Source organism: Takifugu rubripes, chromosome 9 (assembly GCF_901000725.2).
Source record: "Takifugu rubripes chromosome 9, fTakRub1.2, whole genome shotgun sequence".
Taxonomy (NCBI): Eukaryota; Metazoa; Chordata; class Actinopteri; order Tetraodontiformes; family Tetraodontidae; genus Takifugu; species Takifugu rubripes.
This window is the reverse complement of record NC_042293.1, coordinates 10970319-10996000: the sequence shown is the minus strand read 5'-3', so window position 1 is coordinate 10996000 and position 25682 is coordinate 10970319. Positions and strand designations below refer to the sequence as shown.

Genomic DNA, 25682 nt, shown 5'->3' with positions numbered 1-25682 from the left:
CATTGTGACTTTGCTACAGGCGGCCTGTCATGTGTTTAATGCGGCGTGGAGCGCGTTAGCATTGCTATCTAATCACAGGGTCATTCTCATTAATGTTTGCCGTCTTAAGGGAATTTCAGGATACTTTCTGCCACATAAAAGTTTGTATTCTCTGTGCTGGTTCATCAAAAACACATCATATATTCTTTCCTGACCTTGAATGAGACTGGATGGAAGTCTGGTTCTTTATTAGGGTCTGTAAAACCACTTAAATGCGTAAATCTCTCCTCCTTTGGCTCTCTGGCAAAGATTTCTGTGTCTTTATTAGCAGAAACAGTTCACGGATGATGTCATTTAGCTGACATTTACATTTAGCTTTTCTGGCTTTAGGAGCAACAATATTGAATTTTAACGCAGGTAGATTTAAATAATGCGATGTGCTCGTTGCCATCAGGCGGACTGGAGGAGAACCTTGAGACAGGAAGTTGTCTCTGATGTTAAACATTTCAATGATTCCATTCAGTCGACTTGATGGCAGTTAATAATAATAACAACAAATAAACAAACTACTTAGTTGAATTAGCAAATGCTGCCTTTCCAGTCAGCCTTGGGGTTGGGAACGGAGAAGATCCAAACCCTTTGTTGCTATTCAAAATGCTATCTGTTCAATTTGAACCCGAATGACCCAGTTTATTTCCAGAATCACACGAGTTCGTCTGCATATAAGCAGCTCCAAAACTGCTTCAATATTCACAGCCTACATCAGCTGCTGTTGCCTATGGCAACGCTAAAACCACAACCCCTGGACCGGTGCCGCCTGGGACGTAGGGAGACCGAAACTCATTTAAGCTAAAGTTATGCTGGCTAGTATTTACCCCACCATGACTTATCTTGATTTTTGGTGGAAGGCGGGGGAAGGGGGGGGGGAATCTCTCTTCCCAAGCGTCCACTTGTGCTCCGGGGTCCTTCCACTCACGACCAGTTGCAACGAGAGGTCAGTGCTGCAGTGCTGAGGACGGAAGGTCAAGGCTAACCCCAGACCCCAGCAGCAGAGCCATCATGTCGGGGGGGGTGGGGGTGGGGGTGGGGGGCTCATTATGCTGACAATGACGTTAAAGGCATGTTAGTGCGACGCTATAAACTCTCCCCCATGTTTTCCAGACTGAGAGGAGACACCGCTCGTGTTCATTTGGTACCAGATGGCTCATTATGGCATTATTTCAACTGGACCCGTGTGTGTGTGTGTGTGTGTGTGTGTGTGGGTGTGTGTGTGTGTGTGTGTGTGTGTGTGTGTGTGTGTGTGTGTGAGTGTGTTCCTGTACATGTTACAAAGTGGGAACTGCACATTTTAATGGTAAATGAGGACAATTTGACGAGTCCTCACAATTTACAAGGCGGTTTAGGAGTGAATACTGAACCAGATTAAGGTATTTTAAGGTTGTGTTTACCTGAGATTAGACATTTAGCTCTGCGGGTTAGCATTCGAGTCCCTCCAAACAGCGTAAATCTCCCTTTTATAGTAAAGAATCTGAGTCTGGTAACTAATGGTGTAAAACAAAAGAATGTCCAGTTAAGTTTTTATGAAGGTTGAGCATTTTCACCAGATTCCAGACATGCTAACTCGCGACGCTGCGTCACAGAGCTGCGGAATAGCTGCTTGCTTGGCTTCAAACGGCCTTCTCATGTTATGTTGCCTGGCACATTCAAGCGTCGCGGGGTGTGGAGGACACGCACAGCGAGGGAGAGACGTACACACGCGAACACACATGCTAATTTATACAGTCATCGCTGTGGACGCCTCCCACAGGATATCAGCCTGCACGGAAGGAGAAGGAAATGACGGGGCCACCAAGCATTCCCATCCTTTATGTCCTAATCAATTAGTAATGGCCGAGTCGGTGTGAGCCACACAGAAAGTGACTGATGGCGGCGGCTGTTCGGCGCCTTCCCAGCTTTCATTAAGACTCACAAATGATTTATTTATTTTAATGCCTCTCGCTCCAATATTGTAATGACAAAAAAGGTAGCCGGTGATGAAATTAACAATAAAAGAGACATTTTACATTTATCAAAAAGAATAATCTGGACCCCAAAATTCCAGATTGATTAGGCCTCAAAGCTCGGTTGCATATTATTAAGCTCTAGGTGTCGTCCATCATTTCCTGTCTGCTTATAGAGGTAAAGAAACGTGCACGTGCGCCCACGCCGCTGCTCTGGGTGTGTTTTTGTGCCGCATTAATCACATTAAGCACCATTTCACGTGCTACCCTCTGTGTAGTTGGAAGAGGAAATGACATTTAAGATCCTGCAACAGTTTGACTAATCATCAGGGCCTAATGTAAACACATTTATCCATATTTCCTCTCATTCTATAGCGGATACATAGATTCTGCATACATATAGAACCCAACAGTGACAGATGTCCCATGTTCTCCTGGAGATTACAACCCCCCCCCCCAGTGGTTTAACACCCACTCTGGCATCGACCCTCCACCTGTGAGGCTTCATGGTGGTTGGATATCAGCGTGGGTTTAGCATTTATTGTTCATTACTATTTCATTTCCTCTCATCCTTCCCTCACCCAAAATAGAGCCAGTGTGTTCTAGGTCCAGGTAGTGATGACAACAAGGCTCCTCTGAGGTCAGCCTGGACCCAGTGCTGGTCCTCCTGCTGAGGTTTGCTTCCTTATTCACATCAGAATGCTGCTTTGTTCCAAACTGCTCCAACTCAGAGTTCTCCGAAGGATATTAAGGCTTCCTGTTGTGTCTTTTGTATCTACATAAACATATCAAAACAGGCTTCCATTCATAGGTGACATACAGAAGGGTGTGTGTGTGGGGGGGGGTGGGGGGGGGGGGGGGTCAGGTGTACCTTTAACTTTGGGTTAAATACAGTCTTTATCCTCAGTGTTTAAAGGGGATTAGCTCGGCTGTTGCTCTCTGTGGTTCTGGCTCTGTGTTAAACATATTAAGACAATAAATTCTTGTAATAGATGTTTGTTTTTATACACCAGGTTACTTTACCTCATAAAACTGCTGGTGTAGCTACACCAGACAAACTATCCACTCACCCCGGCTGCATCTTCTGGTGAGGAGAGAGATCACGTCCTTCAGTGAGTTTCAGAGAAATTACAGGTTGCTCATCAAACAAAAGGACGATTCTTCGATGCTGCTATGATTAGAAATTAGCCCCAGAATGAGACACAATCATTTTTGCACATCCGACAGTTGGAATTCATGTCATAAATCCTTCATGTTCTGTCTGATCCACCAAAAACATCATTTAGTTCCAGCCACTTAAATATCTGTACATCCTGTTTTCATATCTGACTAGTGAACAAGTATAGTGTAGCTTAGCATGCTAAGCTCTATATGTCAGTCAGACAACTCAACCAACAAGGGGCAGGTTCATTCCCTGATAATAGTCTACCTAGATATCAGCCCCCCCCCTTCCCAGAGGTCGTGGAAACAGAGCCCACAGAAGGACACTGGGTAGTTGGGGGGGTTAGAGAACATCACAGAGGGGCAAAATAGCAGCAGCAGGCAGAGCAGCACAACAGCATAACGTTAGAGGCAGCAGCGGCATGCAGCGCTCAATAGTGACCAGGTAAAAGGGAGGGGATTAAATGCCACGGGGAGGGTGGGGTTGTGATGGAACAGCACACTCGCACATTTTGAGTCGTTTGCCTGAACTAGCGTCACATCTTACCAGCCTATGCGTACGTATGAGAACCTTTTTTAAGTTCATAGCAAAGCTAATGGTACCTAGCTCACACTCACAGGCCTAAATAAGCCTTAATATCAATCTTCTTTAATTTGCCCGTCAGGAGTGGGCAGAGTCTCGGTACCTGGGGTCAGTTTCCTTGTGCCAGCTGCTCTCTCATCTCAGGCTGCAAATCCAAACCACGGCTTTGTGAAATGGTGTCCACGCGCTTCGAACTGCATCTGTCTCCTCCCCAGCCATTATAGGGGGCAGCTGGCTGTGCAACGGCAACCATAAGACCTTTTTGGCGGCACCGCTGATTGAAAATCTACCGAACCCCTCATTGTTCATTTGGGCTCTATTAAGATCTCATAATGATGCGGAGAAAGTAGCGAGCAATTGTAGCAAAAGAGCATTGTTATTCTAAAGCCGTCCTCTCCTAAGCCAAACAAGGCTTGTAACCCTATGTGATGACTGGCTGCCTCTCATGGTAATGATCCTGACGCTGAAATTAAAAGCCAATAAATCAGCTCTCCGCTTGGCCTTTAATCAGCTAGTCAGTGGCCAATTCCTCCTTTTTAATTCCTCAATTACTCGGACTTTGTTTATCGGGTGATCTCTGCCCAGCCGCAGGATGAGAAACTCACCTGAGGTCATGGCGGGAACCATCATTTTCATAAAAAAGATGGGCACAACTGGAGGGATGGAAAAATTATAGGTGGTTAGCAGATGCTTTTTACGTTAACTCGATGCTAACCTCTGCGAGCTGAATAGCAATCAAGCAGTTACGGGTCAGCGAAGACAGAAATGTTAACAACCTTGGCTCGTAAACATCAGTTACACAGTTATTAACCCTGACCTCATTATGCAGATGGTGACTTCAAACGGTATATGAGGGGAATTTACCGACCTTGACGCCACAGGAAAACACACCTGCTAGCATTTCTAAATCAAGCGTCCTGGTGGTATCGCCCCCTTGTGCGGCTTCCGTGCGCTTGAAAAAATCCTCCATGGAAAAACGGGGCGAAGCGCATCTCCATGACCCTCCAAACGCTGAAGCGGAACGGTTTAAGCCATGAGATCCCCTGCAGCCTGGATCAGATTAGGAATCGGTGACGACAGGAAGCTCAGTTGAGGACAAACAAGAACTGAGCTGGAGGTGGCAGGAAAAAGAAAAAAAAGCAGCACATTTGGGGCTTTTTGAACAGGAAGCCGAGGAGAATGAAACAGTAGCGAGCTAACGTGCGCTGACCTTTGAACCCAGCCTCCAGGCTCGTTCCCCTTGATCAGACACACGGATGAACTCGGAGGAGGAATGTTGCCGGATTCAAGAGGTTATTCACACCGAAGTTAGAAGTATGTTAAATATGTTCCGTGGCCCCTTGTTCCCTTTGGTCTCTTTGATCTGTTTTGTTCTGCTTTGTTCTACTCAATCACTTCCAGCGTGTAGGAAAGCAGCTCCTCATACGTTCAAAGCTCATGTTTGAGGAATCCAGACCTTTTCTGGGGAAACGTGTCTCTCTAGCGGTTCCGACTGCCCGCGTTGACGCAGGGTTCTGTTTTGACAGTTGGGATCCTGTCCGTGCATAATCAGTAACGGAGAACACGAGAACCAAAGTGCTCCGAGTCTGAGCCGCTGCTGCAGATGCCATCTGGCAGCATCACCGTTCTGTGTTCTGAATCAGCAACACTGAGGGATAAATCCACTGGATTCCATTTAATCCGATGCCAGCTACAGAATGAGACTTTTTTTTAAAACATCAAAGCAGTTGCAGTGAAGCGATTATTGTATTTATTCATTTTTTTGCGTGTTTGTTTCAGTTTTTCCACCTGATTGTACAGATAATGTGAAATGACGCGGACGCCTGTCGGGGGGGCGCCTCCCAGACCGACCGAGGGTCCTCACGATTAAACTGTTTCTGGTGTTCTGCTTTCTCTTTTGCAACCCGGGAGGAAGAGGAGGGAGGAAAAAAAGTGAGAATGAAAGAACATTCTATGCTTAACATTTGCATAACAATCCCTGGCCTTTCTCTGACATTTAATATAGCCTATGAATTATAATCAGCCCCAATAATAAGATGGGAAATACCAAATGTGTCAGTAAAAGGTTTGCTTTAGATGAATCGCATGTACCCCCCCCCCCCCCCACCCACCCACACAGACACTCACACACACACACACACACACACACACTCACTCACACACACACACACACAAACACACACACACACACCGTGTTTTATGAATCATGCTGAGAAATGAATGGAATGACTGAATTGTAAAATGCTAACTTGGGCTGAGTCCAAGGGTTTGCTAATTCTTCTAATAAGTCTTTTTTATTATTATTTTTTCGGAGCTACAGACGACCAGACGAATGATCCTCCAGACCAAACAGACAAACCTCCCACCGGAGGAGCCAAAGGAACTAAAACTGGACCTTAAGGTTGCAGATAAACATTTTAGCTTGATGAATTCAGAGCTTTTAGACACATCCAGATGCGATTGAGCGGCTCAGACCAGTGGGATGGAACAGGATCAGACGTTTGCCAGCTTCGCTGCGCTCTCTAACTTCACAAGTTAAGCAGAAGTGGCCCAACACCGAGCTGAGAGAGTGCATATCGCCACCTACTGCAGCGGAGGAGTAATAGCACCCCGTTTATAAGCGGTAATAAGATCTCTGCATCATTGTTTTCTGTAGTTCTATAAAAACGAAATCTCTCAGTTTGTCTTGGACTCTTCCACAGCATCTCTTTAAGCTTCCTGTGCTCGCAGAGTCAAGCAACAGCCCATCTGCACACAGGTAACATCGGTGTATATTTCATCTGTGTTCTGCCTGAGGCGCAGCGATCTGTCTTTACTGGCTGCTTCTGCTGGAAAATTGGATGGAATCACAGAGGAAGCCGAGAACGGCTTCAGGAGCCTGTGAGCAATTAGATCACCCTTCATTACCCAGGAAGTGGTGTTTGATAGTGTGCTGATATAGGAACCGATCCTCCTGGTTCACATCTATAGAGGTGTGTGTGTGTGTGTGTGTGTGTGTGTGTGTGTGTGTGTGCGTGTGTGTGTGTGTGTGTGTGTGTGTGCGTTTACTTATATCAAAAATTGGGACATTTTTCAGAATACACACCAGTTGATTCTGGTCACCTTTGCAATTGGGGACAAAAATCACTGTCCCGATTTGGTTTTCATTATTTTTGTATTCTACAAGCTCCAACAAGCATTTCTGTCGAATTTTGGGCGAAGTCCCAAAAAATGACATATTTCCGTTTTTGAGTGTAAGTGTGTGTACCCCCCCACCACCACCCCCACCAAATCTGTGTGTAACCCCCTACTGGAAGTGTATATAACTACATCATGCAAATGTCCCCAATTTCACTATGAACTTTCTGATAAAAGTGTATCTCCTCTGCTCTTTAAACGTATCAGAACTAATCCGATATAATTATACAATAGAAGGCTTTATTGTTATTATACTTAATCAAATATGATTTACAGTTCCCACTTTTGGTCTGTCCTTTCAAAGAAATACAATAATACAGCTTAAAAATAATAAGGTTCGGCAATTAAGACATGTAGCAGGTAAAAAAGGCAAGGCTCAAAAGTTGGACATACATGGAGTTCCTCTCCATCAGCAAGGGTGAGCTCCTAAATGCAGAAGAGAGGAGGTAATACAAAGACTGAATACTGGACCCAGATTAGAGGGCAGGGGCCCCTGGGCATACATTTTTGGAGCCCTCTCCCACAAACGCACAAACACTTCTGGGTGTCTCCTAGATATCTGTCTCTCTCATCTTCTGTCTCTCTTTGATTTTTATAGTGTTAGAATATTTATATATTTATTTTGACTCATTTGATCATTCAGAAATATTATTGATTGTGATGGTCTTCAGTATTCCATGAATGTTAGTTCATGACACTTCTGTGCTAGTTTGGCCATAACTAACACCATGTTCGAACATAAGGTTGTTCATCGGTGCTCTTGGCACCATGACAGCCTGGGCCGTAGGTCAATGATTGACTTAATAGTCGTGTCAGCTGATGTGCGGCCATATGTTTTGGACACTCGGGTGAAGAGAGGAGCAGAGCTGTCAACTGATCACTACCTGGTGGTGAGTTGGATCAGGTGGGGGGGAAGCCACCGCGCGGACCTGGCAGGCCCAAACGCTTAGTGAGGGTCTGTTGGGAAAGCTTGGTGGAGGAACCCGTCAGGCTGGTCTTCAACTCCCACCTCCGACAGAGCTTTGATCGTGTTCCGAGGGCGGAATGGGCCATCTTCCGCTCCGCCATTGTCGAGGCGGCTGTCGCGAGCTATGGCTGCAAGGCCGCTGGTGCTGGTCGTGGCGGTAATCCCCGTACCCGATGGTGGACACCAGAGGTGAGGGGAGCCGTCAAGCTGAAGAAAGAGGCCTACAGGTCATGGCTGGTCTGTGGGTCTCCGGAAGCAGCTGACCGGTACAGGTTGGCTAAGCTGGTTGTGGCCGTGACAGTCGCGGAGGCAAAAACTCGGGCATGGGAGGAGTTCGATGAGGCTATGGAAGAAGACTTTCGGTCTGCTCCGAGAAGATTCTGGCAAACTGTCCGGCACCTTAGGGGCCGCAGGCGGCAACTCGCCCACACCGTGTTAGGTGTGCGTGGGGAGCTGCTGATGTCTCCTGGGGCAATTATCCGGCGGTGGAAGGAATACTTCCAGGAGCTCCTCAATCCTACCAACACGTATCCTCAAGGTGGAACAGAGTCAGATGACCAGGAGGTGGACCATCCAATTTCCGGAGCAGAAGTTGCCGAGGTAGTGAAACAGCTGCCCGGTGGAGGAGCTCCGGGAGCGGATGAGATCCGCCCGGGGTATCTTAAGGCTCTGGATGTTGTAGGGCTGTCCTGGGTGACACGCCTCTGCAACATTGCGTGGACATCGGGGGCAGTGCCCTTGGACTGGCAGACCGGGGTGGTGGTCCCTATTTTAGTAGGGACCAGAGGGTGTGTTCCAACTATAGGGGGATCACACTCCTCAGCCTGTGATGCGGGCGCTTAACCGATCCGTCATGGTGAAGAAGGAGCTGAGCCGGAAGGCAAAGCTCTCGATTTACCAGTCGATCTACACCCCAGTCCTCACCTATGGCCATCAACACTTAGAAATGTCAAATTTTAAAATTTAAATGGCTGCCATTTGGTAAAAAATGGTTTAAAAATTGGCGTGTGGGTATTTTTCAGACCAAAGATGATATTTGCTGAATCCAATCACAATACAACTCCTATAAAATGAAACAAAGTTCTGAAGCACATTGCAAGATGTAACCAACTTGAACCAGTTTTCTTGACAGCATAGTTAAAAATTGTGAAGATTTGCACTTCAGAACAATTGCAAAGTGAAAAAAGGGATTTTTTAATATTTTCACCGACGTTGCACCCTCAGGAGGTTGAGTGGGCCCGGTGCTCTCCATATGGGCTCTGCACCTCCCGCTGATAAATATATCTATCTAAAAAATATGTCTATCTGAAAAAAACATAAATAAATTTCAGCCCTCTTGGTGAATGCTTTTGTGAAAAAAATGGGAAAAGGTAAGATTATCTGGGTTCAATGAAGGCCTTACAGCCATCTTTTGACTGACCTTTGTTCTTAAAAAGGCCTGCTGGTGCCCAAACAGTGATGGACAAACTGTATGTTTTAGCTTTCCCAGTTGCTTTGCAAAATACATTAAAAACATTTTTTTTCCCCATTTTATCCAAATACTTCATGATCACACTTTGGCTGAGCTATATAGGTACGTTTATACGTAAATATACGGTCTATTGTAAAGTGTCACCTTTTCAGTAATGTGTTTTTATATACAGTATTGCAATAACTGATATCGCAAGTTGGCACCTTCCATTTCCTGTGCCAAGCCTTCCTCAACCCACCCCCCACCCCCACCCCTGCCGTAACTTGGTTTGATCAAATCTCGCGAAAGTTCTCGTTCATTTGGAGGCACCGCAGTTGGGAGGAATCAGCGCGACAAAGACAGGTAATTAAAGACCCTTTCACGCGAACTAAGAACTTAAAAACCTCATACTTTCGGGGTTAGTGGATAATGTGAGCACACATAAAATCAGCGTTTACACCAACATCTTGAGCTAGTTCGTTATCGGTTGAGCTCGATTCACGTGCAGCCTGGTCAGTCCAGGTACCCACTTCATACCCGCGGTTAGGCCGTGCCATTTTCCCTACGTCAGCACTTGGTTATGTTTGTCAAATTGATTATAGACCATCCGCACGTTTGGCGAAGATCGTCACATAAAATGGACCAGGTTAGACAACTCATTGCTATCGTTTTGTTAAAGTTGATGCAAATCTGAATCTTAATGTGTCGCGTACTCAACCGGAACTGAGCGAAGCAAGGCCCTTTAAAGGCCCTTTAATTACGTGGTTCAGAGATATGCGTTGAGCATGCAAAACACAAAATAGTTAAATAAATTAGATGCTTTAGCACACTTGGATTACGTCTAATGAGCACAGTAGAGGCATTTTATACATTAATTTTGCATTTTATTTATGTAGCTTAATTTAGAATTGTTGCAGTATGAACTTTGACAACTATACCCTGTTTATAACTTTGGATATTACATCCATATGTAAATCCATTTCTTAGTCTGAGTTTGCATTTGTTCATAAATAAAGTTAATAGAATTTTGTGAACAGTTCTTGGAATACCACTTTGATGACCTAAATTTGTGCAAAAAACTTATTTTGTGAACAGATTTAGCAATGGCTGATGGTGGCTCCAATTTAAAGAATCCTTCCAGGAGGAAGCCACGGTTGAATCCACAACATGATGCAGAAAAGCATATACAATGTAAAACTGACAAGGCAGGTCTTAGGGAGGTATTTGTCAGCTCTTACAAAGGTCAGTTTTCCATTTCCATTTATTCCATACCTGCATGCATTAGTGGTGTTCAAAGTGAGCTTCAGTGTAGTGGATGTACCACTGGTCTGGTTGGTACAAGCTTATCACTAACATCCTTGTTTGTATTTTTTTTTTTCCTCAAAGGGCGAGGTGTTTTTGCTTCAGTGCCATTCAGCAAAGGAGATTTTGTTCTGGAGTACAAAGGAAAACTCCTATCTTTAGACAATTCTGCCACCAATACCTACAACAGTACTGAAGCAACATTTCTTTTTGATTTTCAATGGAAGGGGAAATATTTTTGGTAAGATGAGTAAACATGCCATGTCTACAGTTGCTGGATTTCAGAATTTAATTTAGTCAAGAGAGCTTCAAGTTTGGCCCTAATGCAATTCTTCCAAAATAGTATTGATGCATCTCTGGAGGACCAGTCACTTGGGAGACTAGTGAATGATGAGCACATTATCCCAAACTGTAAAATGCGGACAATTGCAGTGAACGGAATGCCACATCTGTGTCTCTTTGCAATAAGAGACATTATGGCAGGGGAAGAAGTTACATATAATTATGGCGATTCAGACTGGCCATGGCGCAAACAGGTATGGTAACCTTTAAACCATCGTCTAGTTTATAATACGGAAAAAAATGCAGAAAGTTGCAATTAATGTTCCATAGACAAGTGATGTACACATTATAATGCATCATTCTTCTAATGTGTAGACCTTTAAAGTATGAGTTCATCTTACACCGATTCTTATATATTCAAAATTCTACCATATAAAACTGATTAAAGTGGCAAAGGATTTGTGGCAGCTGTGTTCTTCAGGTCTATTTCTATGTGGAACTGCAGGTTCACTCTTGCCCTGTGACCACTCCATCCTTGGATGAGGACGTGGACAGCAGCCATCAGTCGCTGCTTCCTTCTGAATGTGTAGAGCCTTCACCCTACAATGGCAACACAGTAAGTGACTTTGCATCTAAATGCATGTAGCTGGTAACTATTGATCATATCTGATCATTTAGTCTTGTGTTTATGCTTTATGCTGAGGTCACCACCTGATCAGTGGACATATGAGAGCACACTGTAAATCCAGATGGCTTCTCTCATCTCTAGTTAGTGCTACCATGTCTCTGAGGGTGTCTCAGATAATATGGGTGTGTTTGCTCATAGCAACATCCTTATAATAGACCTCAACAGGTTGACAACTGCATCTAAACACGCAACTGTCCCCACTTTGGCTCAGCTAGAAAGTGTGTTTTAAGTGTCCCGAGTTGTCGGATACGTTGGTGTATTGGTGGGGGATGGGTCCAAATACAGGAGTGTCCCCACTTTGGCTCAACGAGAAAGTGTGTGTGTGTAAGTGTCCCCATTAGTAGGATAGCCGTAGGTGTTGGTGTCTAAGCAGCTTTAACTTGAGAAGAACATGTCAGGCATCATTAATATTGGTTTCACAAACATTGTATTTATCCCTTTCTACAACTGCAGGTTCACTCTTGCCCTGTGACCACTCCATCATTGGATGAGGACGCGGACAGCAGCCATCAGTCGCTGCTTCCTTCTGAATGTGTAGAGCCTTCACCCTACAATGGCAACACAGTAAGTAACTTTGCATCTAAATGCATGTAGTTGGTAACTATTGATCATATCTAATCATTTAGTCTTGTGTTTAAGCTTTATGCTGAGGTCACCACCTGATCAGTGGACATATGAGAGAACACTGTAAATCCAGATGGCTTCTCTCATCTCTAGTTAGTGCTACCATGTCTCTGAGGGTGTCTCAGATAATATGGGTGTATTTGCTCATAGCAACATCCTTATAATAGACCTCAACAGGTTGACAACTGCATCTAAACACGCAAGTGTCCCCACTTTGGCTCAATGAGAAAGTGTGTTTTAAGTGTCCCTAGTTGTCAGATAGGTTTGTGTATTGGTGGGAGATGAGTCCAAATACAGGAGTGTCCCCACTTTGGCTCAACGAGAAAGTGTGTGTGTGTAAGTGTCCCCATTAGTAGGATAGCCGTAGGTGTTGGTGTCTAAGCAGCTTTAACTTGAGAAGAACATGTCAGGCATCATTAATATTGGTTTCACAAACATTGTATTTATCCCTTTCTACAACTGCAGGTTCACTCTTGCCCTGTGACCACTCCATCATTGGATGAGGACGTGGACAGCAGCCATCAGTCGCTGCTTCCTTCTGAATGTGTCGAGCCTTCACCCTACAATGGCAACACAGTAAGTAACTTTGCATCTAAATGCATGTAGTTGGTAACTATTGATCATATCTGATCATTTAGTCTTGTGTTTAAGCTTTATGCTGAGGTCACCACCTGATCAGTGGACATATGAGAGAACACTGTAAATCCAGATGGCTTCTCTCATCTCTAGTTAGTGCTACCATGTCTCTGAGGGTGTCTCAGATAATATGGGTGTGTTTGCTCAAAGCAACATCCTTATAATAGACCTCAACAGGTTGACAACTGCATCTAAACACGCAAGTGTCCCCACTTTGGCTCAATGAGAAAGTGTGTTTTAAGTGTCCCTAGTTGTCAGATAGGTTTGTGTATTGGTGGGAGATGAGTCCAAATACAGGAATGTCCCCACTTTGGCTCAACGAGAAAGTGTGTGTGTGTAAGTGTCCCCATTAGTAGGATAGCCGTAGGTGTTGGTGTCTAAGCAGCTTTAACTTGAGAAGAACATGTCAGCCATCATTAATATTGGTTTCACAAACATTGTATTTATCCCTTTCTACAACTGCAGGTTCACTCTTGCCCTGTGACCACTCCATCCTTGGATGAGGACGTGGACAGCAGCCATCAGTCGCTGCTTCCTTCTGAATGTGTCGAGCCTTCACCCTACAATGGCAACACAGTAAGTAACTTTGCATCTAAATGCATGTAGCTGGTAACTATTGATCATATCTGATCATTTAGTCTTGTGTTTAAGCTTTATGCTGAGGTCACCACCTGATCAGTGGACATACGAGAGCACACTGTAAATCCAGATGGCTTCTCTCATCTCTAGTTAGTGCTACCATGTCTCTGAGGGTGTCTCAGATAATATGGGTGTGTTTGCTCATAGCAACATCCTTATAATAGACCTCAACAGGTTGACAACTGCATCTAAACACGCAAGTGTCCCCACTTTGGCTCAGCTAGAAAGTGTGTTTTAAGTGTCCCGAGTTGTCGGATACGTTGGTGTATTGGTGGGGGATGGGTCCAAATACAGGAGTGTCCCCACTTTGGCTCAACGAGAAAGTGTGTGTGTGTAAGTGTCCCCATTAGTAGGATAGCCGTAGGTGTTGGTGTCTAAGCAGCTTTAACTTGAGAAGAACATGTCAGGCATCATTAATATTGGTTTCACAAACATTGTATTTATCCCTTTCTACAACTGCAGGTTCACTCTTGCCCTGTGACCACTCCATCATTGGATGAGGACGTGGACAGCAGCCATCAGTCGCTGCTTCCTTCTGAATGTGTAGAGCCTTCACCCTACAATGGCAACACAGTAAGTGACTTTGCATCTAAATGCATGTAGTTGGTAACTATTGATCATATCTGATCATTTAGTCTTGTGTTTAAGCTTTATGCTGAGGTCACCACCTGATCAGTGGACATATGAGAGCACACTGTAAATCCAGATGGCTTCTCTCATCTCTAGTTAGTGCTACCATGTCTCTGAGGGTGTCTCAGATAATATGGGTGTGTTTGCTCATAGCAACATCCTTATAATAGACCTCAACAGGTTGACAACTGCATCTAAACACGCAAGTGTCCCCACTTTGGCTCAATGAGAAAGTGTGTTTTAAGTGTCCCTAGTTGTCAGATAGGTTTGTGTATTGGTGGGAGATGAGTCCAAATACAGGAGTGTCCCCACTTTGGCTCAACGAGAAAGTGTGTGTGTGTAAGTGTCCCCATTAGTAGGATAGCCGTAGGTGTTGGTGTCTAAGCAGCTTTAACTTGAGAAGAACATGTCAGCCATCATTAATATTGGTTTCACAAACATTGTATTTATCCCTTTCTACAACTGCAGGTTCACTCTTGCCCTGTGACCACTCCATCCTTGGATGAGGACGTGGACAGCAGCCATCAGTCGCTGCTTCCTTCTGAATGTGTCGAGCCTTCACCCTACAATGGCAACACAGTAAGTGACTTTGTATCTAAATGCATGTAGCTGGTAACTATTGATCATATCTGATCATTTAGTCTTGTGTTTAAGCTTTATGCTGAGGTCACCACCTGATCAGTGGACATACGAGAGCACACTGTAAATCCAGATGGCTTCTCTCATCTCTAGTTAGTGCTACCATGTCTCTGAGGGTGTCTCAGATAATATGGGTGTGTTTGCTCATAGCAACATCCTTATAATAGACCTCAACAGGTTGACAACTGCATCTAAACACGCAAGTGTCCCCACTTTGGCTCAGCTAGAAAGTGTGTTTTAAGTGTCCCGAGTTGTCGGATACGTTGGTGTATTGGTGGGGGATGGGTCCAAATACAGGAGTGTCCCCACTTTGGCTCAACTAGAAAGTGTGTGTGTGTAAGTGTCCCCATTAGTAGGATAGCCGTAGGTGTTGGTGTCTAAGCAGCTTTAACTTGAGAAGAACATGTCAGCCATCATTAATATTGGTTTCACAAACATTGTATTTATCCCTTTCTACAACTGCAGGTTCACTCTTGCCCTGTGACCACTCCATCCTTGGATGAGGACGTGGACAGCAGCCATCAGTCGCTGCTTCCTTCTGAATGTGTCGAGCCTTCACCCTACAATGGCAACACAGTAAGTGACTTTGCATCTAAATGCATGTAGCTGGTAACTATTGATCATATCTGATCATTTAGTCTTGTGTTTATGCTGAGGTCACCACCTGATCAGTGGACATATGAGAGCACACTGTAAATCCAGATGGCTTCTCTCATCTCTAGTTAATGCTACCATGTCTCTGAGGGTGTCTCAGATAATATGGGTGTATTTGCTCAGAGCAACATCCTTATAATAGACCTCAACAGGTTGACAACTGCATCTAAACACGCAAGTGTCCCCACTTTGGCTCAATGAGAAAGTGTGTTGTGTGTGTAAGTGTCCCCATTAGTAGGATAGCCGTAGGTGTTGGTGTCTAAGCAGCTTTATCTTGAGAAGAACATGTCAGCCATCATTAATATTGGTTTCACAAACATTGTATTTATCCCTTTCTACAACTGCAGGTTCACTCTTGCCCTGTGACCACTCCATCATTGGATGAGGACGTGGACAGCAGCCATCAGTCGCTGCTTCCTTCTGAATGTCTCGAGCCTTCACCCTACAATGGCAACACAGTAAGTTTTCTTCATGGTTTTCCTGTAGGATTAACCATAATGATGTAACTAGTACTTGGAATTAGATGAAATTAACATAATTTATTTGTTCAATCTTTTCCATTAGTCATTAAAGTGTAGCACCTTAAACTCGGGAAAAAAACAAACTCAAATTGAAAGGCGGCGTGCCTTTCTTTTGCACCAGCGTGCGCTGCTTGATCAACAGCTAGAAGAGTTGGATAATGTGAGTATCATCTAGGTATTTGTGTGGCCTCTCTCTTCATTTTTACTTTATGTATTTTAATACAACCTTTTAAAAACATTTTAGTTGTCATACAAAAAGATATTGAAACTGGTGAATTAAGATCATTTTAATTTTATGTGCATTTTTCTTTTGAATTACTTTAATTGTGGTATATGACTTATAACATTGTTTGTATGTTTTTCAATTACCAGGTTTCAGCTACTACCATCTACTGCCAAATTCTCAGAAATGTAAATTTCATGGATTCATGCAGTAACTCATGAGTTTAACCCAAAACTAAAATCTGGACAAAGTCAGGTGGTTTTCTTCATCTCTCATCATGAAAATTATTTATTGGCCCTAATTAATGAAGGGAATCAAGGAGTCAATCTGAATGTGTTAATCAGTTCTGCAGTTTCAATTCAAATTGCAGTAAAAAAAAAATACTGCATTACTTGAAACAAATTCTCAATTGATTTGAATTGTTTAAACTTTAGTATTTCACTGCCTGAATCATGCTGATTTGTCTACATTGGCATTATTGTATGGCATCAATGTACAATCAAATGTGGAAAAGAATCGATTATTTTTATTTCTTTTAGTCCAAAGAAGATACTTCGGCTGAATCGATGGATGAGAGTAGTCATACTGACTACAGTGATGCTGATTACATCCCTGACTCTACTGGATCTGGCTCTGATGACAGTACATTTCTGTCTTCTGAAAACAAACTACAGACTTTACGATGGCTTCAATTAATGCCAGTTGATAATAGTTCAGTAAAAGAAAGCAGCTCAGCTCTCAGCCGAAACAAAGACAGTAGCACTGAGGAAGACTACACAAGAAGGAAGTATAGACCAACAGGGAAAAAGACAATCGGCCAAAAGAGAAAGAGGAACTCATCACTCCGTCATGAGAAAGTCAGTTCATCTATCAGCCCAGAGACAGCAGACCCTTCAATTCAAATAATGTGTACCTCAAATGATGAAGATCATCATGTGACTGGCAGGAGGAACTATTGCCTTTATTGTTCCAAGCCAACATCAAAAATCTCACGACATCTCAAAACTGTTCATCGCAATAAACCGGAGGTTGCAAAAGCACTTTATTATCCAGAGAATTCCAAAGAAAGGAAAGTTCGCCTTGCCACTCTAAGGAACAGGGGAAACTTTGCTCACAATACAGATGTAGTGAGAAAAGGAACAGGACATCTTGTTGTACGATATCGAACAAAGAAGATCAGACATGCTAAGGATTTTATTCACTGTGCATATTGCCAAGGTCTTTACTCAAAAAAGACATTATGGAAACATATGAAAGGCTGTCACGAGAAGCCAAGAAAGGATGCACCTGAAGCTGGCCGAAAGAGAGTTCGATCTCTGTGTGCTCTGACCACACCTGTCAGCGTTGAGATTAGTGAAGGCCTCCGGGAAATTTTAACAAAAATGCACTATGATGAAGTGTCACATGCTGTTCAAGAAGACAACTGCATCCTGCAACTGGGACAATATATGTTCAACAAACTGAAGAATAAAGGGAATAATGAGGACTACATAAGGCAAAAGATGCGAGAAGTTGGAAGACTGGTCCTCGAGGCTCAAAAAGTTACGCCACTCAAGAGATTGGAGGAATTTTTCATTCCTAAGAACTTCCCACATGTAATAGCTGCAGTGAAGAAGACGGCAGGATACAATCCTGAAACCAATGCTTATCAAACCCCGTCTTTAGCACTCAAGCTTGGCCACAGTCTAAAAAAAATATCCAGTATAGTTGAGAGTGATGCTATGATGATGGGTGATAATGTTATGGCAGAATATGCCAAAAGGTACAGATCAATACATGATAGCAGATGGGAGGAGTTCATCTCCTCTGCAGCATTAAACACCCTAAAAGAGGCAAAATGGAATATGCCACAGATTCTACCTTTTGCAGAAGATGTGAAGTTGTTAAACTTCCATATGGAAAAACAGCAAAGTGTCGCAGAGAGAATGCTGAGAATCTCTCCCACTCCAGAAAACTATGCTGCCCTAGCTCAAGTAACGCTTGCTTTAGCCATTACATTCAACAGGAGAAGAGCAGGAGAGGTGTCAAGAATGTTGCTGACTGCCTTTAGGTCCCGTGACAAGTCAGTGTTGCATGATGATGTGGCTATCTGCTTGACTCCATTTGAGAAGAAAATGTGTGAGTACTTCACAAGAGTCGAAATCCGAGGGAAAAGGGGTAGGATGGTTCCTGTCCTCCTAAAACCATCCATGGTGATGGCTATGGAGTTGCTAGTTGAGATGCGAGAGCTGTGCCATGTACCCAGTGATAATGTGTTCATGTTTGGAAGACCAGAAGCATCGTCAGCCTATCGAGGGGGCGAGTGTCTTAAAAAATTTACTCAACTATGTGGTGCCCAACATCCTGAGGCACTGACTTCAACAAAGCTTCGAAAACATATTGCAACTATGTCACAGGTCCTGAACCTTGAGGAAAATGATTGTGATCAATTGGCTGACTTTTTAGGCCATGATATTCGCATCCACAGACAGTATTATCGGTTGCCTCAAGGAACGCTGCAGCTGGCCAGAATGAGCAAAGTGCTGCTGGCTATGGAGGGGGGGACTGTGTCAAAGTACAAAGGCATGACACTGGAGGATATCGAAATTGACCCCGAAGGTTTGTTCTTAATTTTTAATCCAGTTACAATAAGATGTCAAAGGAAGCCTAAACACATGGTTAAAATTAGCAGCTGTCTAAATACATTTACATTTTTGAAACAGTTTTACTTATCTTTTTTTTTTTTTTTTTCAACAAGTGCCCTACTCACTTGTGCCTGTAAATTTATGGATTCGTAAGTTAATTTTAGCTTGAATATTTTCTCATTGTCTTGTTTTTTTTCCCCTAGAGACAGTGACACACTCCAATGAAGCACCTTCAAGTGACACCTCTGAAGAAGAGTGTACCAACACTGAAATGGAGAACATACTGCCTGTCACAGACACACCTGCATCTTTGGCGCGAGCACCTGCTGCTACTCAACCTAGACCAGGTTATAACTTCCAATGTCCAAAGAGAATGATGATTTTATCCTTTGCTCTTTGGGTATTGTACCCTTTCATTGCGATCCGTATAGGAAGACAAGGGTGTGAACAACCAGAAGATCCTCAGTCATTTCTCAGAGACAGATGATCATGTGTTTGTCTGCTTAGATCTGTCTTGAATATTTGATGCTTTTCTCATTTTACACTATTACATAAATCTTCATTTGTTTCTTCACAGTACGAGCAGAGAGACACAGGCGTAAATGGACAACAGAAGAAGCTCAGGCAGTGGAGAAACACCTGATGAACTTCATCACAACATTCACAGTACCTGCCAAGCACGATTGCATGCTCTGTCTGCAAAATGAATCGGAGACTCTGAAAGATCGAACCTGGACGGATGTAAAACACTATGTGAGAAACAGAATTACTGCCCTGAAGAGGCAAACAAGCATTTAAAAGCTTTCCTATTTCTATCCTTGTTCATTCACCATGTTAATTTTCAATAAGGTAAGCTAAGCAACTTTCTGTTTAATACTTAATTTTCAGACTATTTCTTGCCTTGACAGTTCTAAGAGGTGTTATGTTTTGGTGATGTCAGCTGTGTTTCATAGTCATTTGATTTCAGCTGTTTTGTAGTCATTCATTTGGAATTGGGGGAGGTACCAATATATACATTCATACCTACCATACATACGTTACATAAATGTCAACTTTCCTGAAGACTCTAGGAGCAGCAGGACATAATTCAGAGCTGGAGAGCCTGTAATTGTTTTGAATTCATTTTGCAATTGTTGATTTTGTTATGAAAAGCCCAATGTTGGTATTACCTGTGTTCTGATCCACATGCAGGTCACGTGGATCCCCTTTTCTTTTTTGGAACACTTTATAATTACTGGTACAACTATCGTTCTGTTTTGTGTTGCTTCAGTGAGCATTAAACTGATTTCAGGAAGCTCTGGCCCTGCATTGACATGAATCTCTATAGTGGCCATTTGCCATAAACAAACAAAAAGTCCAATTCAAACTTGACTATCATAATTAACTGACTTAAAAGAAATAAGACCCCAAAGATAACTTATATTAGGAAATGTGTATAATCAAGGTCCCCAAAGGTTTGTCCCTGATTGTCCCCAAACTGCTGTTAAAAATCAGACTGCAGAAAAAAGGCTTTAAAAAATCAAATCAAACGATTTTGGTATTAAGGATTTTTTTCTGAATCCAAAAATGTTCGCACCTTCTCTCTAAACCATTCAGAAAGTTGGGTTCGGAAAGGTGGGGTGTTCGTTCATCCGCTCCCAATTGTCGTCTAAGTAGGTATGTGTGTGTGTGTGTGTGTGTGTGTGAACTCCTGAGTTGGTTTGGATGATGTAGAAAGTGGTATCTTGCTTGAAAGGAGTCTGTTTTCCCCCAATGTTTCCAAAAGGAATGGATTCGTTATTCCCAGTCCCCCGGAATCCCCCGGAATCCCCCGGAGTCAGACATTTCCTTGGGTGTTTCGTCTCATTACGTATGCAAACTTCACACAAAGCTCCGTTATTTCTCTACTTGTAGCAGAATAACACATTCAAACACGAGAGTAAAGAAGCAGTATTGAAGATGTGGAATCAAGAATTCATTTCTCTTTGCAACAAAAGCTGCGATGTAGCACTTTCTTAAATGCTAATGCTATCTTTAGCACAAAAAAAACACACCTTTCTTATCAATATCCTGGAGACAGAAGTGATCAGTGAACCAGTCCGGAGCTGATTTACCAGCTGAGCAGACCTGCACTATTTCATGGTCCATTAAAGGAATTATTAATGGCTGCTGTTACTTCCATGCTATTACAGAGGGTTCTGTATGTGTCGTCCGATAAGAACTGAATTTAAATGTAAATTGCTTTGCTGCGCAGCATTTTATAGTTGAGATCCCCTAATGACATTAAATAAGTCACTTTTTGTTTGTTTGGATCTGTACGTGGCTTCTGGAGCCTGCGGTTCTGAACGGGCCACAGGAGCAGATCAGCCTCCCACAGTTCTGCCCTGTCATCAGAACCGGCTCATCACTGTTGGCGGCTCGATTCCAACCCATTTGTCAGACTTTCACACGGCAGATAATGAAGACACCTTTTTTTTTAGAATCCGAAGCACCGACAGAGGTGAAGGTGCTGAAGCGTGACCTTACAGGAACCTGTCATGTTTTTATTTGAAGCTGGGACTTAAATAGGCCCTTTTGTGGCCCACGCAATGATTCTACATTATTAATTACACTGTCATTGCCTCATCATGTTCAGGACAGGCTCCTCTCTTTCTTTTCCATCATGGCTGTTGCTCTTGCTCCTCAGGGTTCCAAACCGAAGCGTGAAGCCAAACAGGAGATGAAGCAGAAGAACAGTGGAGTTCATCTCCTGTCTGTCTGGTGTTGCTGGAGCGTTGGATTCCTCATTGGTTCTCCCAGATGTCAGAGAACTTCCTGGAATCATCTGCCTCAGTCCTATAAAGGCATTCGTCACCTTTGTCAAGATAATCTGGTTACTGGAATTCATTCATTTGCACATTTAGGACAAATCAAATAGGTTTGGATTAGATTGAGCCCTTAAAATTCTGTCCTGTGGACAGCGGAAGAATAAAATATTGAGGTGTCCTGAATTTCATCAAACTGATGAACATTTCTGAGCGTTAACATTTCTGGCCGATGTGATGAGTAATCAAGAAAATGCAATTTCATCAGATTAGACCTGCGTTCTTCCACAGAAACAAGGAGCAAGTGTCTTGTTGCCATAGTTACCAGGCCTTCAGATGAGGAAAAACACTCACTGGAGCCCATAAATTTGCATTTACACACTATATAAGATTCCGATTTCTTCCACTGCGGTGATGCAGGGAGACAGGAAGTCGGGGCTGACTGCAGGCCTGTTTGCACATGCCGACTCAGCCATGTGTGTTGGCCCTTAAATAAGCCAATCAGGGACGCACGCTTCAGCAGGGGACACGCGAAACGTGCTCGGGGGGCACCAGTTCAACTTTTTAACGTGTTGAACCTTTTACCCCGGTTTTAGGTTCAGATGAATGATGGAGATTATTTCCTGTCCCTTCATCAGACACCAACTGGGACGGTACCTGACGAGACTGTCGCATGCACGGGCAGCTCCGTTTTCAAGCATGAAATGAAGGGAGACGTCCGTCGTATCGCCGTGTCCTTGTCCCCCTGCTGTCCACCATCGGAGGTGAAGCCTTGTCCACTTTGGGTCCTCGTGCCTGCTGCCATTGATGCATTCCAAATTTTTAAAAAACGCTCCAAGACATCCGGCACGACCTGCTCCGTCAGCATTTCTGCTTTCTTTCTTTTTTGGTGAAGACCTGAAAGCCCAGAGAGCGGAAAAGAGCCGCTGGACACGGCGTCGTTGTCACGCGGGGTTGGCAAAGGAGAAAACTCACAATCGCAGCAGCGATCGAATCTCAGCAAACTCATTTAAAGCAGAGAGCAAAGTGAGCACATCCCAGCCCCCGTTGCTCCGAGCTTTCTAATGACTGCCGAGCCCGTGCGGCGGACGCATTCATCCAAAACATCTAACAACGCTAACAGTGAATCCGTTGTGAGGGTGGCTGGCCCCAGTGAGCACCAACAACCTGGAGCAGCCACATCTGGATGAACAACAACCCATAACACAAAGGCGTGTAGAACTCAAACAGCCCCGTAGAGCTTCGATTTGAAGCTCGGTCAAAGAAAGGCTGATAGCAGCCGTCGTTGCCTTACAATCCACACACGCCTCAGCCTATTGCCCCGAGGGGCAGGCTGGCTTCCTTCTTCACGATGTTCGCTTGCGGTGACCATTGCGCGTGTCGTGTGTCTTTCCCCACAGGTTGTGACGGCAACGTCGGTGGACTTTCGCGAGCGAAACAGAAGGAAACAGAGGAAAGAGAAGAGAAGTCCTGCCTGTAAGTGATAATGGCCGTCAGAACGGTGGCGCAGCGGTTAGCGCTGATGCTAGCGGCGTGTCCTGCTATGACCTGGTGAGCCCCGCAGGGAGATGGATGATGGCGGCCCGCAGACACTTCGGCTTCAGATGGATCGGTCGCACCTTCATCCCGTGAATGTCACATCGTGCTCCTCTGTTTGGATTCTGATGCTACACGACGAGGCCTGTTTTTGGTTTATATAGTGAGTTTTTCCCAGAGTTTGTCCCATTTTTCCAGATGCAACGCTCCGAAATGATCCGTCCCGCCGCGCATCTCCTTGGCCACATCCCACCACTCCAATATGTGGATGAGTGTGGGAGGATGTGAAGAGCTCCCGCCTGCCTGCCTATGGGGACATCTGCAGAACGCCAGTGCCAGGGAGCCCTGGATAAAGAGATTGGGTTGTGCATATCGAAAGGCCACTGGAAACAGATGGAGAACAGGGGAGCTTCGGCGAGCTCGGCCGTATCAGCTTTGAAAACATGTGAGGTGTTTTTCTGCCTGTCACAGGCCCCGCTCTAAATTACCGCTCACCAAAGAGCCGGCGTGCACGCCATAAAGGAGATAAACGCTCTGCATGATGCTAGCGTGGAACGTTGTTGGCTCCCCGGGCGGCCGTGCGTGACCGCGTTAATGTCCTCCAAGCGGCAGCTTTCCGTTTGTTTTGAATAGACCAACGGCTTCAGGAAGCAGCTCTTCGGAAATCAGCTAATAATTCAACGCCGAGGTTAAATTGCGGCGCTTTTTCAAGTGGCGCGACTTCCTGTTGCCGCAGGAAGCGCGGCGCTAACGGGGGAGCGAGCAGCAGCGCCGCTGCAGGACGCGGCGCGGACGACACATGACCTTGCCATTGTTTCCCAAGGAAAATCTGGGATTCACGGGGCTTTGCTGTTTTTGTCGGCGGCGTCATTTGCAGAGTAAAACCGTCGACTTCTCTAATCTCCTTCACTCCAGGGATTAGTTAAGATTGGATGCCGTTGTCGAGGGGCTCCGCGCGCGTTTCCTCACATTCAGCCGAGGCATCGCTTTCATCTGCGCCTCACAAATCATGTTTAGTCAAAAAGCAAAAGGCCTTTCAATCTCATCAGAGCACGATTATGGTCTGTGTGTCGCTGGAGTGGTGGGAGCAGAGAGGAAATCGGCGCAATTAATCTGGTCAGGAAGCTTTAGCTTCTTCTGCAGGTTAATGTGATTTGCATTTAATTGATAGAGGTGGAAAGGAAAACTAGCTGGGAGTGTGGTGTCGCCAGGCTTAAGCAGGATGTATTAGATCCTTTTTCAGGTCTTTATTTTCTGCCTCAGACTCCAGTTGAGCAGCTTTGCATGATTCATTAACCCCCCAAAAGACTACAGATCTTCTGGAAGCTCTCTGCAGCTCTGTGTTTATGGCTACTTTTCGGCTTAATCTCCCCAGCTAAATCACCCCCTCCCCTCCCCCCTCCACCCCCTCTGGCTAAGCCACGCCCACCTGTTGGCCATCAGGAGACGAAGGGCGTTCCAACCTCCCGCGGTCCACCTGGGACCTCTGCGGAGAACCTGGAAATTAGGAAATGATGTGAGGAAAAAGCCTTTTTTGAGCTAATACTTCCAAATTTGTGGCTCACAACAGTCACCCGGCGATGACCTTTAGCGTGGGAGGCTTGTTGCCTCCCGCCACCACGAACACGATCCTCTAGCGAACGCGTGCACGGCTGAATGCGTCCGACATGTTGGTACAAAATGTAAAATCAATCGTGTCCTTTTGTGTTCGGCTTGACGTGGACACGGCGTTGGGATGGAAACACAAGCAGCCGGTCGGGCTGCAACAAAAGAGCCGGTTTATTCACCTTAACATCCAATCAACAGGCCGACCTCTTGCTCTGCAAGTTCCTCGGCGACAGATTAAAAACGACACGCAAAACCCAAAAATTAGACGACGTAAATATGATGGCGTCCTTTCCGGCGTTCTCCACGGCAACCTGCCTGTTCATGCGGGGAAGAAAATAAGGAAATGAATCATTTATTGCTGAGGAGGCTTTGGGCGTCCTCCTCCGGTATCAGCGGCACCACAACCCATTAGCAGCCGGTCACTCTGAGCAAGGTTATTAGTGTAAAGGCAGCAAGCTGCGGGTCCGGGGGGACGTCCGGTTGTGTGCGGGACATGATCCAGAAACGGAAAAAAACATGCCATGAGAGGCAGCGAGGGAGGCGCAAAGTGACGAGGTGGAGGAGGAGGAGGAGGAGGAGGAGGAGGAGGAGGAGGAGGAGGAGGGGAGATAATGCATAAGAGAGGGTGGATGGTGGGGGGGTGCTTAGACTGGGGAAGTGATAGAGGCGGGAAGGAGGGGGCTGTTATCTAGTGAGTGGCAGTTTGGGGGCTGCGTTTTCTGCTAGGCTGCCATCCAGGTCTAATGATATAAGACTCTGCCAGAGGAGGCGGAAGCCATGGGAGCAGGACGGGGGGGCGTCAGCCAGATCAGCGGCGACATGTGAATCCGACAGGACCGATTTCCCACACGCTGATCCCAAAATGAACTGGGCTCAGTGGCACAGTCATTGAAAAGAATTAAATATATATATGGTGAGAAACCTGTACAGGCGCCCAGATCCAGGATGGGGACAGCGAGGTCCAGGAGGAAGGGAG

General features: G+C 44.8%; 1 protein-coding gene and 2 long non-coding RNA genes across 7 annotated transcripts; all 3 read left to right on the top strand.

Annotated features, from left to right (window-relative positions):
• The first annotated feature begins 8748 nt into the window (after positions 1–8748).
• LOC115251034 (uncharacterized) lies at positions 8749–11463 on the top strand. Of its 2 annotated transcripts, XR_003889587.1 has the most exons (5): positions 8749–9680; positions 10413–10559; positions 10704–10860; positions 10963–11155; positions 11407–11463. It is a non-coding gene; the product is annotated as an uncharacterized lncRNA (long non-coding RNA). The 2 variants fall into 2 exon arrangements; XR_003889586.1 differs by having other exon boundaries at positions 8749–10559.
• A 1301-nt stretch (positions 11464–12764) lies between these two features.
• Positions 12765–20458, top strand: LOC115251115 (uncharacterized). Of its 4 annotated transcripts, XM_029842262.1 has the most exons (6): positions 15813–15869; positions 15976–16092; positions 16305–16410; positions 16695–18753; positions 18983–19126; positions 19357–20458. In XM_029842262.1, the coding sequence occupies exons 4-6, from the start codon at positions 16722–16724 to the stop codon at positions 19575–19577; spliced, it is 2397 nt and encodes a 798-aa protein (XP_029698122.1). In that variant the 5' UTR covers positions 15813–15869; positions 15976–16092; positions 16305–16410; positions 16695–16721; the 3' UTR covers positions 19578–20458. The 4 variants fall into 4 exon arrangements, with proteins under 4 accessions (XP_029698124.1, XP_029698121.1, XP_029698122.1 ...); XM_029842264.1 differs by lacking the exons at positions 15813–15869; positions 16305–16410 and adding an exon at positions 12765–12789; XM_029842261.1 differs by lacking the exon at positions 15813–15869 and adding an exon at positions 12765–12789 and having other exon boundaries at positions 16305–18753.
• A 1831-nt stretch (positions 20459–22289) lies between these two features.
• LOC115250954 (uncharacterized) lies at positions 22290–23322 on the top strand. Its single transcript, XR_003889472.1, has 3 exons — positions 22290–22326; positions 22963–23038; positions 23297–23322. It is a non-coding gene; the product is annotated as an uncharacterized lncRNA (long non-coding RNA).
• The last annotated feature ends 2360 nt before the right edge of the window (positions 23323–25682 follow it).